This window comes from Rhinichthys klamathensis, unplaced genomic scaffold, assembly GCF_029890125.1.
Source record: "Rhinichthys klamathensis goyatoka isolate OS25496 unplaced genomic scaffold, OSU_Roscu_1.1 h1tg000230l_1, whole genome shotgun sequence".
Lineage (NCBI taxonomy): Eukaryota > Metazoa > Chordata > Actinopteri > Cypriniformes > Leuciscidae > Rhinichthys > Rhinichthys klamathensis.
The window spans coordinates 1,167,883-1,182,412 of NW_026606754.1; the positions used below are offsets into that span (position 1 = coordinate 1,167,883).

The 14,530-nt window shown below is 37.6% G+C and overlaps 1 protein-coding gene across 1 annotated transcript; it reads left to right on the plus strand.

The window, feature by feature from the left end:
• Window positions 1-495: 495 nt before the first annotated feature.
• On the plus strand, window positions 496-1,821 carry LOC130099514 (sialidase-3-like). The gene is made up of 2 exons (XM_056265226.1): window positions 496-744; window positions 883-1,821. Exons 1-2 carry the CDS (start codon window positions 496-498, stop codon window positions 1,819-1,821), a joined length of 1,188 nt encoding a protein of 395 aa, XP_056121201.1.
• The last annotated feature ends 12,709 nt before the right edge of the window (window positions 1,822-14,530 follow it).

The following is a 14,530-nucleotide window of genomic DNA, read 5'->3' on the forward strand; positions in this document are numbered from 1 at the left end:
AAACAAATTTGGAAAAAAGTTTTTTTAGACAAATATGACCTACCCCACCTTTAAATGTCATAAATCTCACCTTGTCCCAAGATGTGTTTGATCAATTTTGACAAATTCCAATGTTTCTCTATGGCTCTGAAACAAAGATGTCTGAGTTCTGGTCCCCTGTACAACTGATACTCAACTGCCATTGGCTCATCTGCGTTCGATGGGAGGGGCTTACCAATAGGTCAATTGAACTAAGGCCTAATACTGACTTAATCTAAGCCCTGTCTGTGAAACCAGGCCTAAAATGTTTTTTGTATAAAAGTTTTGACCCCCTCAATGAAAGTATGACTTTTATCAAGCCAACATAATTCTGAGAAAAGGTCTAAAATAATTTTGATTTGATTTGAGTTGGTATCTCAAGCAATGTAATTCATACATGTGGCTGAAGTGCACGGTGATACTGTTACTGATACTTCTACTATTTATTCTTTCTATTTATAGGGCTAGAATTTTAAAATGGGTAACAATACATCTTCAAACAGGAATTCAATTCCTCTCAACGACAAAACAGCAACAACATTATTCGAACAGGAGCCAGAAGTTGATCAAAAGCAGGTGACGTACAGAATTCCAGCTCTCATCTATATCAGTGCCGAACAAACCTACCTTGCCTTCGCTGAAAAGCGGAAAACTCCTAAAGACACTGATGCAGAAGTGCTTGTGATGAGAAGAGGATCGTGGAAGAATGACCAGAAGAAAGTTGAGGTACCAGGCATGTTTAACCAAAATTGTAAAATATTTTTCATAACTGACCATTTTCTTCACAACAAATCTATTTTCATAGATTCTTTACACAGTTTATTAAAGGCATAAACAGTCATGATGTCGTGGTTTTTATTTCAGTGGGACAATGATCATCTGGTGCTCAATTCAGCTCTTCTACCAAACCACCGCAGCATGAATCCATGTCCGGTCTATGAGAAAGATTCGGATACGCTCTTCCTGTTTTTTATTTGTGTTCCCTTTGGTGTCTCTGAACTTGAACAAATAAAAACTAAAAAGAACCAGGCACAACTTTGTTACATAACCAGTAAGGACACTGGCAGAAACTGGAGTGATATTACAAACTTGAACGATGTGATCAGTGAAAAGGAGAAAAACTGGGCCACCTTTGCTGTTGGACCAGGACATGGTGTTCAAATGGAGAGCGGGCAACTGATTATCCCAGCATATGCGTATTATTTTGAATACAAAACATGTTTATGCTCGTATTGTTTTGATTCCAAGTGTGCTTCATCCTCCCCCATATCACATGCATTTGCATTCTGCAGTGATGATAAAGGAAGCACCTGGCATGTAGGAGAACAAATCGAAGATCTGGTGTCTAATGAGTGTCAGATGGCTGAGATCATGGACAAAGGTAACAGTACACTGTACTGCAATGCTCGAAGTACATCTGGCCACAGAGTCGAGGCTCTAAGCAAGGATGGTGGAAAAACTTTTAAAAAACTTAAATCTTCAAAGCTGATAGAGACTGGGAAGTATGCTTGCCAAGGCAGTGTGCTGAAAATTATTTCCTCTGATCAGAGTACTGGAGATCAGAGTACATGGCTGCTCTATTCTCATCCATCTGATAAAACCGAGAGAAAGGATCTCACAATCTATGTGAATAAATCACTGTCGGATCCAATGCAATGGACAACCATGCAGTGCATCAATGAAGGTCCAAGTGGATACTCAGATCTGGCAGAGTGTGAGGATCAAAAGTACATTGCCTGTCTCTTTGAATGTGGAAAGAAAAGTGAAATTGAAAAGATAGACTTCAAGTTTTTTGATATCTAAGTTCATGTTGCAAAAATTGTTGTCTTTTAATGTGATTTTCTTTTTTTTTCTCCGATAGAGTTAATTTGTTTATTAAAGGGATACTCTACTGGTTTTTCATTTTAAACTATGTTATTCCCTTAACTAAGATGAGTTGATACATACCTCTCTCGTCTCAGTGCGTGCCCTAAATCGCTAATATTTTATAACTCCTGTTTATGTTTTATCATAAAATCTACCATATTTTATCATATAATCAATCATATCTTCTTGTGTTGATCATCATATAATCAGACATATTTTTATTAATGTTCCCTTTGATGATTTTGCTTCTCAAATACATATATCAATGATGTATCTATAGTTTTGACTTATGCTAACCTTTTGTTCTGAATATGTTCTGAAGACGTGGGCAAGTTTCCACTGATTCATGGAACAAGTTGTTTTTCTGTAGAAAGAGAGAGAGAGAGAGAGAGAGAGAGAGAGAGAGAGAGAGAGAGAGAGAGAGAGAGAGAGAGAGAGAGAGAGAGAGAGAGAGAGAGAGAGAGAGAGAGAGAGAGAGAGAGAGAGAGAGATCATGTGTTGAGTGTCTTTTGCAACATCCTAAACATCTTTCCTGAGTTTCAAAGAAACTTCTCACCGTTCTCAGCACTAAAAGATCAGAAATGTCTTTGAAAATACTGAGTGGAAGTTAAAAAGATTAAGCAAACATAGGTTGAGAAACAAATGTCAAGAATGTACTTTAAATGTGTACTTACAAAAATGTACTTTACTTTTCTAGTTTTTCCATGTTTGTGGTTGACTCTGAATCATCCCAGCTCATGCAAGACATATAAAGAGAAAAAGAAAAAATGGAAAAAACAAAAAACATAATTTTGTGCAATTTTGGTTCTCTTCTGTTTTATTTGTATAGTGCTTTTCACAATACACATCATTTCAAAGCAGCTTTACAGAAGTGCATGAGTCCATATTACAATTTACAGTGATCTGTTATTAGAGGTAAATGTCTAAGTTTAGTATTTTAGAAATGGACATATACAAAGTCACAGTTAGCTAAAAATGTATTAATTTAAACAATGTAATAATTTAATGCAGAAACAATGAGCTCATTGAAGTAATATACTTGTTTGTTAACAAATGATTATGACATTTAGAAAATATAGCATTGGTGCATGTTGATTCAGAGCTTGCTTCATCTGAAGTCTTGCAGGAGTTGGCACCGTCTCTTCACATGTGTTGGGCATCTGAAGTCTTCAAAATAGGCTGGAAATGTGTTTTAAGAGTTATTTTTTTCAGTGGATGTTGTCACCACATGTGTTCTGTGTATCTGGAATGCATTTATTGACAGCCTACCCAACCCACTGAGGATTTAAAAAAAAAAAAAAAAAAAAAAAAAATCTGACAAAAAAATAAAGGGTGCATACACTAAAGTGGCCACAAATTTTTTTCACAATATTTCCTGCAGAGCACAAATAAAAAGTATGGCAGACCATGTCAGGTTCAACCCTTTTGAGACTTTGGCTCTCAGACTATTACTTGACTATTAACAGAATTAAAACTCTGTTGTAACTGTCATGCAATATGAAAATAAACTTGTATTTGGTTAACTATGTGTATGTGTTTTTAATCAATGGTCATATAATTGCATAGCGGTCTCGTGCGCCTTCTTCCCGCTGACATAGAGTAAACACTCCTGAGGTAAATAAAGTAAAGTAAAGAAAAATGTCTGAGCCTCAGCTACTTCTCGCCACTTTTACTTTGTCATACCTATTTATAATCCATAATGAATATGAAAGCGAAGACGACGACTTCGTAAGAGACTGCTTCTGGCCATGACTCTTGAACGAGTGTGTTAAGCTCCCAGCTCCACCACCTGGACAGATTTGTAACTTGCTAGTTTAGCACAGTAAAAAAGGTCTTATATGAATAAGATTGTTTTATTGCCATAAACAATATAAAAAGTGGATTTATGTTAAATTATTATTCATTAATAATAATTTAACAAATCCACTTTTTATATGGTTTATAATTAATTCATAATAATTTGACATAAACCCACTTTTTATATGGTTTCTGGCACTATATCTCTACATTTTTTACACAATATAGCCCAGTTAATAAACAGATGCATATAACCATATACATTTATATCAGTAACACTGAATAGAATGAAGAACGTCACAAGTTCAATAAAGTTGATTAATGTGTGGGCCTGCATCTAATTTTGTAAGATGTAAATCCTGCAACCTACATTTCAATGAACCCTATGTGCCAGTGCTTCGTCTGTTTTTTGATGAAGAAAATGACACCAGACCTGATTATCACCTTAGTTGTGAATTCGTGAATGCACTCCTGAGCATACTTTATGAGGATCGACACCATGGCTGAGGGCAAACCATAAAGGTGCTGGTATTCATCTTCTGGTTGGCTTGCGGTACCTCCTACAGAGTTGTCAGCCGGGCATTCTCTATACCCAAGACCACAGTCTTCCGCTCAGTAAGAGAGGTACTTGGGCAATATCCACAGAGGCAATATAATACAACTCCCATCCACAGAAGTTGCAAGGAAGGCAGTAAGTGAAGGTTTTGAAAGGTTGGCCAATCACAATGCTTTCCTGGGGGCTTTGGGTGCTATGGATGGATGCCACATACGCATAAAAGCCCCAGTGAGAGATGCCAACTGTTACTTTAATTGAAAACTCTTTAATTCTGTTGTATCGCAAGCAATCTGTGACCACAATGGCAGGTCTATTGATGTGTTCTGTGGTTACCCTGGATCAACACATGATGCCTGAGTCCTGCGTTGCAGCCCGTGGACACTTTTTGTTAGGAGATGGTGGATATCCCTGCATTGACAATCCCATCAGAATTATTACACCTTACAGGGAACCACTCCAGGGACCAGTGCAGGCCCGGTTCAATGGACACCATTCCAGGGCAAGGTGCATTATTGAGACATCTTTTGGCTGGAAGTGTCGGTAGAGAACCATCTTTCTTCATTAAAGACATTATTCTTTCTTCATTATGCCATACATTTCTCAGATCAGAATTGAAATCCTCAAAACTACCTGTTCAATCTTCACATCATTGTGTCACTTGTGCACATCAAAAAAGCAGTTTCTCACTTCTTTGAACAAGTTTGCAAATGCTTTGATAAAAAAAGCTTTCATTCGATTCCTCCGTCCTCCTTTTCTTTCCTTGCAGCCTTCCCTCGTATCCCTTCAGGGGGTGGAGCTCAGACGCGAGGAAAGGTACCGAGGATGAATGAATGAATGAAATCTTTATTTCGAACAATTAATAAAATAATAATAAAATAAATTTTAAAAAAGACAGCAATACGTATGAAATATCCATACAAATAAATAAACACAAAAACAACAAAAAAGTTTAGCACAATAATTAACCTGTTCAAAAAGAGATAGGTAGAAGCCCTAGGCTTATCAAGACCTAACCCCAGTAACTGCCCAAACCAATTTACAATTGAACAAGATAAATCAAACATAACGTTTTAAATAATACAAAAAAAACTACTAAATTAAGGATGCACAAATAAAATTGAGAAGCACCCAATGACACAATGACTTGTCATTCTGATGGCAATGACATGGTAATTGACACAGATATTTACTTTTGAGAGAAGGATGTTGAGCAAGAGACTGGCTTTTGCAAGAAATCCACGGTGTTTTGCTATTTGTCCGAATTGTTTTGAGAAATGCACTTACTGTTTTGCAAATTTCGAGGATGATTCAAGAAATGTACCAAAGCGACTGAAAAAACCTGTAACAAGGTAATGAGACAGCTGAATGGAATCTTCTTCTTCTTCTTCGGATTTTACGGCAGCTGGCATCCATTGAGTTGCATTACTGCCATCTTCAGGCTTTATCTACCCTTTACTTTCATTCATACTAAATCCACTTATCTAATCCAGTCCCCTTCAAAAAACCAAATAACCATTTCCTACCCTCCACACTCTCTCCATACTCCAATAAACTTTTTACTGTATTATCTACCCTTCCTATATTTTTTAACTGTGTTATCATTTCTTGTCTTTCCTGATTAAATGTCCTGCATGTTGTAAGAACATGTTCTACTGTTTCAGCCTCCTGACATTGTTCACACATTCCTTTAGGATGTTTTCCTATAATTAAAAGTGTGCTAATAAGATTACTATGCCCAATTATTATCACCTGCTGTTTTCTCTTTGCTCACCTACTTCTTGATATACCTACTTTTCTTTGAATTTCATAGAAATGTCTCCCTTTTGTTGCATTATCCCAGCTTCGTTGCCATTGTTGATTTACACTTCTGCACACTATGCCTTTCCCCTCTGATTTTGATCATTTAATATTGACTTCAACATCTCCTTTTTTAACCAACGCATTCTCATCCCAAAGCGTAATATATTGACTCTTTTGCCAAAGCGTCTATATCCAACGCATACGGCACCCTTTAGCGTCAATATAACACGCTTCGGTTTTGGGTAGGTTTAGGTCTGGGGTAGTGTTAGGGTTAGACCACTAGGAGGCGCCATATATCTGCGTCTCATATGACGCTAAAGGGTGCCATGTGCGTGGGATATAGACGCTTTGGCAAAAGAGTCAGTATATTACGCCTTGGGATGAGAACGGGCTCTTTTTAACTGCTTCTTTTGCCACTTTATCTGGTTTCTCATTTCCCTGAATTCCCAAGTGTGCAGGGACCCACAGAAATATGACATTTTCCCCTGCCTATTTATTCTTGAGTTCATAAATAAGACTTCATACAGCAGGTCCAGGTGACTTGTAGTTGTACCTGTTTTCATGCTTACTAGAGCTGATACAGAGTCACTACATATTAACATTTCTTTATCACTAATTTGTTCTGTCCATTCCAACGCCATCAATATGGCAAACATTTCAACTGCAAATACACTCAGACAATCCGATGTTCTTTTACTAATTTCCACTTTATATCTAGGAATAACAACTGCCGACCATGTTGCCTCTGTTTGCATGTCCTTTGACCCATCTGTGAAAATCTGAATACTTTCCTTATACTTACATTCCTTATAACTATAATATACACCATTTAAATCAGCATTCTTATTATTTCGTTTAATCTTAAGTAGCTCTAAATCTACACATGGTATTTCTAATTCCCAGACAGGTCTGAAAGGCCACACTACATTTGCGCCAAACTCTTTATCATAAACCTCTGTATATTTTGCCATTTGATCCCGTCCACCCAAAACTTGTTTTTTGTTTTGTCTCCTTCTCCCAGCATGTCTGCAGCACCTTTTTTGCTGGATGACTATCTCCATGCCCTCTTAAATTAACCCAATAATTAGCCCCCAGCTGCTTCCTCCTCAACCACAATGGCATTTCACCGGCTTCAACTTGGAGAGCACATACTGGGGAAGTTCTAACCGCTCCTACACACACTCTTAAAGCCCGAGCTTGTATAACATCCAGATCTGCCAACACAGGCTGCTGAACCATATACAATACTTCCATAGTCTAACCTTGATCTTATTAAGGTTATATGTATGTATTGTAGCGATGCTACATCCGCTCTCCACCCCAATCCTGCAAGACACCTCATGACATTTATAACTTTTTCCCATACAATTTCAAATATCATTCCCTGACTTTCTTTCTTGTGAAGAACATAACTTTTAGGGTTTTTTTCCACTGAAAACTTAAATCCCCATTCTGTCCCCCACTTTTCGACTTGACAAATTTCATCTTGCACTTGCAACTACATATTCCACATTTCTCCCTCTTTTCCACAATGCTCCACCATCTTTCATTACTTTCGTCATTAATTCTATTTTATTGCACGGGTTATAATAATTCACAACCGTTACTTCTTTCCTTGCGCATATTTCCACTACCACATACTCTTGTTCTCTTCCTATCCCTAAAATCCTGTAGGGAATGCCCTGCTTTATAAAAGTGACACATCCCCCGCCTACCCCCAATATCCTATCTCGCCTCACAATTACATACCCATGTAGAACAAAATCCAATTTTGGATTTAACCAGGATTCTTGTATACACACAATGGGTCTCATTCATGAAACACGAGCAGAACGAATTTGTGTGTAAATCGTGTGTAAAGTGGTTCTGGCGTAAATTTTCGGATTCATTAAAATGTTCGTATTTTCCAAATGTTAGTTGGTACACAAGAAATCTACACCTGCTCCCAGCCACGCGTAAATAGTGCGCTTAACACCCGAACGTTTTGCTCATTAATAAGGCTGCATTTTAATTCAGCTTAATCGTGCACATATTTACACAGCATTTTGAAAAAATATTATATATAGTATAATATAATATAATTACATACGTTTTTTTTATTTTTATTATGAGAGCCAGTAATAGCATCTGCAAACGGAACACTTTAATCAAATAATGAATTGCTTTCAATAGGGCTGGGCAAACTAATAGCCCCTTAATTGTTACGGAAATTGTTTCCTATAAAATGGCCAAAATCAGGCATAACAAGAAACATTTACGATGGCTGATATAGCGCTTTTGCTAGATTTGGCAGATAGAGCGCTGCGCAAAAGGCGTATTTTCAGAGACCGGGCAAACTTACTTGCCGAGAATGATGACTGGTTAATTAGTCGTTTCAGGCTACCCAGACCAGTTCTTTTGCATTTATGCAATATATTGGAGGCCAATCTTAGAAGGCAAACTAGAAGATCCCACAGCATTCCAGCACAGTTGCAGGTGTTGTCCGTGCTTGGTTTTTTGGCAACAGGAACATTCCAGCGAGAGATTGCAGACAGGTCAGGGATATCTCAGTCATCCATGAGTCGCATCATCCCAGATGTTCTTGATTGCATAATAGGGCTAATGCCCCAATATATAAAATTCCCCTATAACCTTGTCCATCAGTTGGAGGTGAAGCAAAGATTCTTTGCTATTGCAAACCTGCCAAACGTAATAGGAGCAATTGATTGCGCACACATTCGCATCAAGGCGCCATCACATGATGCATTTCCATTTCTGAATAGGAAAAACTATCATTCCATCAATGCGCAACTAATTTGTGACGCTAAATGTGCACTACTTAATGTAGTGGCCCGCTGGCCGGGTGGTACTCATGATAGTTTCATTCTTCGGAGCAGCTCAGTTGCTAGACGTTTGGACAGTGGTGCAGTTACAGACGGATGGCTAATTGGCAGAGGTGGAAAGAGTAATAAAATATTCTACTCAAGTAAAAGTACTACTACTTCAATGAAATTTTACTTAAAGCTGCTGTCCGTAGCTTTTTTTGGGTTAAAAATTATCCAAAATACATATTTGATAAAATACATAACCAGCCAGTGTTCAAAACTCTCTGCTTGCCTTAGCTCGATGCAAAACGGTAAGCTTGTAATAATGTTTTTAATTTTAGTGGTACTGGTGGATTTCCGCGGGAGATTCGAGCATGTCTTTGCGTCATTACGTCACATCTGTACACACACATCTGCACACACACATCTGTACACACACATCTGTACACATAAAGAAGAGTCTCGGCTAGTATAAGCTATATTGCGTGTGAGGATGTTGGAGGTGGAGATTTATAGCCTTTTCTCACAGCACTTGATATAATTAAACTTATCAATTTGATGGCGGATCCAGAAAGGTTCAAACAACGATCATCATCAGCAAGGGCGTAGATTTGGTTTGAACATTGGGGGGGTTGAAGTTTGGGTATGCCTCCTGATATTGTGATCATGGTATAAATAATGGGGGGTTGTAATGCATAGATTTAAATATTGGGGGGGTTATATCCCCTGATCATCAGTGACAACTAGAGACTCACCCGCTGTAACATGCAAAAGACTTCGTTCGGACTTCGGAGTGGCTACAGAAAAAAAGAGACTGCAACCGGACCCATGCGAAAACAAGGATAATATCGGAAGGACATTACATGATGTAGTCACGCAATGCTTGCTGACGTTGTTAACATTAACAATTTGAGAACATAGTATAGCTACTTTGCACGGTTTTGCGTGAAATGATAACTTATAAGCAATTGTTAGATTTAATCAGCGCGATTTACTGCAATGTCAGAACCAGAACAAAAGTGAATGTTTCTTACTAGTTCAGATGACATTTCCCGGTGAAAATTATTATGTTGGTCATACTTCCAAAAAGAATAATCTGTGATTCCGAATGACATTATCCACATCGGCGCGGTGAATGACAGATGCACACTCTCCTCAAACCTTGTGTTCATCCGCGCTGTGCCGTGTCGAGGGTGTTGAACTACAACCCACGTAAAGTTGATAATTCCGCGAATGACTGCAATTGCAGATTTCGAACAGAGATGGCGACAAAGAGGAAAAATGCCGGACTGCAGCTTTAAGTACAAGTAAAAGTACCGGTCTAAAAATCTACTCAGGTAAAAGTAAAAAGTAGCTCATTTAAAATTTAATCAGAGTAAAAGTTACTAAGTAACTTTTTTAACAGCGGGGGTGGGGGACTCTCCCGTGTAGGCTTGTAATGGTATGAGATTTTCACAGTATGATAACGTCTCAGAAAATATCACGGTTTACAGTATTAATCAATTATTAAATAAATGATGGGTATTATTATTATTATTATCATCAGTTAAAATGACAGTTAAATTAATGAAAACAGGATTTTTTTTGGTTGAACAAATGCTTTTATTATAACAAACTTGAAACCATTTGTTTGTTTTGTTTATTAAAATTTCAATAAAACATGTCTAATCAATTAAATTTGATAATTGATAATGAATTAGATTAACAACTTATTTTTAACATGAATAATTTATTAAAATGTTTAAGAAAAATATTGTCCTATGAAATGTATTTTATTCAGAAAATTTATGTTTATTTTTATGATTTAATCCAAATATATTATCAAAAACGGTTGTAATCAAATGTAAATGTAAAATTGTGTCCTTTTACTTTGGGGGGAAGCGCTGCAAAAACAGGTTTACTAAATTAAACCATGGACAAAAAATATATTCCTTTAAATAATGTTTAAATAAAATGTATTATTATTGTTGTTGTTATTATTATTTAGAGAAGTAGGCTACGTTCTATTGTATGCCTATAATAGTAATATATTTCTGTCCTAGTTTCTCCTGGTAAAACCAAACTTTTATTTTGACGGGTTGTAGGCCTATGTGAAGACCAAAAGTGTAAAAAAAAGTGTTTCAAAGTGTATTTGACAATGGTTTATCTCAAATAAAATGATGAAAATGCTCATTAGGCGTTCTCTCAGAGCAGCTCTGGAAATGTTCATGTATTCATATCCTCAAATTGTTTGCCATCACATGATGCATTTCCATTTCTGAATAGGAAAAACTATCATTCCATCAATGCGCAACTAATTTGTGACGCTAAATGTGCACTACTTAATGTAGTGGCCCGCTGGCCGGGTGGTACTCATGATAGTTTCATTCTTCGGAGCAGCTCAGTTGCTAGACGTTTGGACAGTGGTGCAGTTACAGACGGATGGCTAATTGGTATGTAGCCTACAATTGTATTTATTCACAACATTTGACAAATATTTGACACTTTCCCTCCCCTCCACTCAGGTGACAATGGTTATCCCCTGACACCATGGCTTATGACACCATTGATAAATCCCCAAAGCCGGCAGGAGATGGCATATAATGAAGCACACGCAAAATCTCGGTCAGTTATTGAACGCACAAACAGTATCTTAAAGGGCCGCTGGCGGTGTTTGGACACATCAGGTGGTACACTGTTATACAGACCAGAAAAGGTTTGCAAAATAATATTGGCCTGCTCCGTTTTACACAATATTTACATTGAACATGGTCTGCCAGACCCAGGGGATATAATTAGAGCTGATCATGGTATGGTGCCTCCAAGGTTGCCTATCCGACACATAGACATACCTCTTGCTGCAATTGCAAAGCGACAGGAACTAATTCTACGTTTCTAAGAGTATGTATGCATTAAAAAACAAGCGCACAAAATAGTTTCAGTAAACTTTATTTCTTATGTTTAATAGCATCACATATTTCTCGTAGGCTTACATTTATTTCTTTTAATGTGTCATTTATTGCCAGCACAGCTTGACAAATTTTGTCTTGCTTATCCAGCACTTCCTGAGTTAAAGCCGTCTTCTGTACAGAGGCAACACCGCGGGATGCTGCTGGAAATACCGGTTCAGGGGCCGTAAGATAAACGGATCCGGTTGCCGCTTCAGTGGTCCCATGGGCGGACACAGTTGGCATTTGTCTGTCTTTACAAAAAAGTAAAATCTGCTCACATGTAAACTGCTTTGTGTATTTCCTCAAATTTTTTATTTTATTTTACCATGTCAGCTGGCCCAAAAAAAAGGAAATGTAGCCACCATCGGGAATTATACCCGACAGAGAGGTTTCGCCAATTATGCTAATGATGCGTTCATCGCATGTAGATATGCTCGATGATGATGGTGTCCTCCTCCAGTTTGTATACGATTTTTTCGAAGTGAACTAATTCGTTTTTTGCAGTCAAGCTTCATGTCGAACCATTTTCTTTTCACTTCTGGGACTGTTCGATTGACAGATGAAACTCCATTAACTGCATCTGTAATATGCTGCCAAGCTTCCTTTTTTTTAGGACCTGATACGCCACTATATGTACACTTGAAAATAAAATGTTACGTTTTGAATGAACTTCGTATAGTATAATTTCAATTTCTGCATCTGCGAAATTTTTCTTTTTCGATCGCTTTTGAGAAGACATGTTGAAATCCTTCATTTGGTGTCATAATATGATGCCCATATATAGTTGTCAGTCGGATTTAATGGGCGGGATTTATGGTGATTGAGAATGAGCGTGCACGCGTATCCCATTTACGACTGATTGGAATTCATTAACACACACACACATTTCACTATCACATCTGACGTTTACGAAGTATTTGTGAATCAGGAGAAGAGTTTTCGGGAAGGTCTCTTTACGCGCAAATCACTGGCATATTTACTCGTATATTTACGAATGTTTCATGAATGAGACCCAAAGGGTCTCATTCATGAAACAAGAGCAGAACGAATTTGTGTGTAAATCGTGTGTAAAGTGGTTCTGGCGTAAATTTTTGGATTCATTAAAATGTTCGTATTTTCCAAATGTTAGTTGTTACACAAGAAATCTACACCTGCTCCCAGCCACGCGTAAATAGTGCGTTTAACATCCGAACGTTTTGCTCATTAATAAGGCTGCATTTTAATTCACCTTAATCGGGTACATTACACAGCATTTTGAAAAAAAATATTATATAGGCCTATGGTAATTACATACGGGTTTTCTTTTTACTTTTATTAGCCAGTAATAGCATCTACAAACGGAACACTTCGTTTTTTGCAGTCAAGCTTCATGTCGAACCATTTTCTTCTCACTTCTGGGACTGTTCGATTGACAGATGAAACTCCAGTAACTGCATCTGTAATATGCTGCCAAGCTTCCTTTTTTTAGGACCCGATTCGCCACTATGTACACTTGAAAATAAAATGTTACGTTTTGAATGAACTTCGTATAGTATAATTTCAATTTCTGCATCTGAGAAATTTTTCTTTTTTATTCGCTTTTGAGAAGACATGTTGAAATCCTTCGTTTGGTGTCATAATATGATGCCCATTTATAGTTGTCAGTCGGATTTAATGGGCGGGATTTATGATAATTGAGAATGAGCGTGCACGCGTATCCCATTTACGACTGATTGGAATTCATTAACACACACACACATTTCACTATCACATCGGACGTTTACGAAGTATTTGTGAATCAGGAGAAGAGTTTTCGGGAAGGTCTCTTTACGCGCAAATCACTCACATATTTCCGAATGTTTCATGAATGAGACCCATTGTCAGGTTTTCCCCCTCTAACTATAAACTGTTTGAAATCTTGCCCATTAGCTATCAAGCTTCTCGCGTTCCACTGAAGAATTAAAATTATTAGTATTAGAACTATCAACCCACACATGCTGTCTCTTGACTTGACTGTATACTTAATTCATCTCATACTTCTTCCCACCTTAATCCTATCATATCCAAATGATGCACTGCAGCTTTTACTATGACCTGAATCCGTTCAGTTTTAGATTTGATCTCATATGTTGCATTTATCATTCCTGCAATAAATGTCACCATCTTCTTCTTTTCTACCCATGTCTTCTTCTCATCTTGCTGTTTTCTCCCCACCACTTGCTCTTTACTACATCCTCCCTCCTCATGCTTCTTATTCTCTCCTGCCATATTAACTGCCTCAGCATACAATACTTTTTCCTTTACTCAAAATTGTTGTAGCCTACCTTCACTTCTTTGTTCAACACCTCACACCCCCAATATGCAACACTGTGATTACCTCCACAGTTACTACATTTGGGACTCACTCCTTCTCCACTCCTTCCATATTCATGATCCCCCCCACACACACACACCTAGCACATTTCCTCGGCTCTTTCCTTTGCATACTTTGGCTATATGTCCAAACTCCTGGCAGTTGAAACATCTCATAGGTTTTGGTATGTATTCCCTTGCATTATATCTCACAAAACCGCAGTAAACCCCGTTTGGATCTCCTTTCCTCCAAACTCTACCAAAAAAAGTTTCAGTCTCAATATTCTCTATTCCTCTTGTCATTCTTATCACACTCTTAACTGATTCCTCCCTCACTTTCAATTTCAATTTTATTTTTGTTAACTTCAATGGAACAATTTTCTTTACTCCCCCTCAAATCTTAACACTACATTAAGCACTCCTGCCTT

What these genes read in the sequence shown, in the direction of transcription:
- LOC130099514 (XM_056265226.1), top strand. Translation starts at nt 496, where the DNA reads ATGGGTAACAATACATCTTCAAACAGGAATTCAATTCCTCTCAACGAC. An exon ending in ATGACCAGAAGAAAGTTGAG is followed by an intron (nt 745 to 882) that starts GTACCAGGCATG and finishes TTTTTATTTCAG; the next exon opens with TGGGACAATGATCATCTGGT.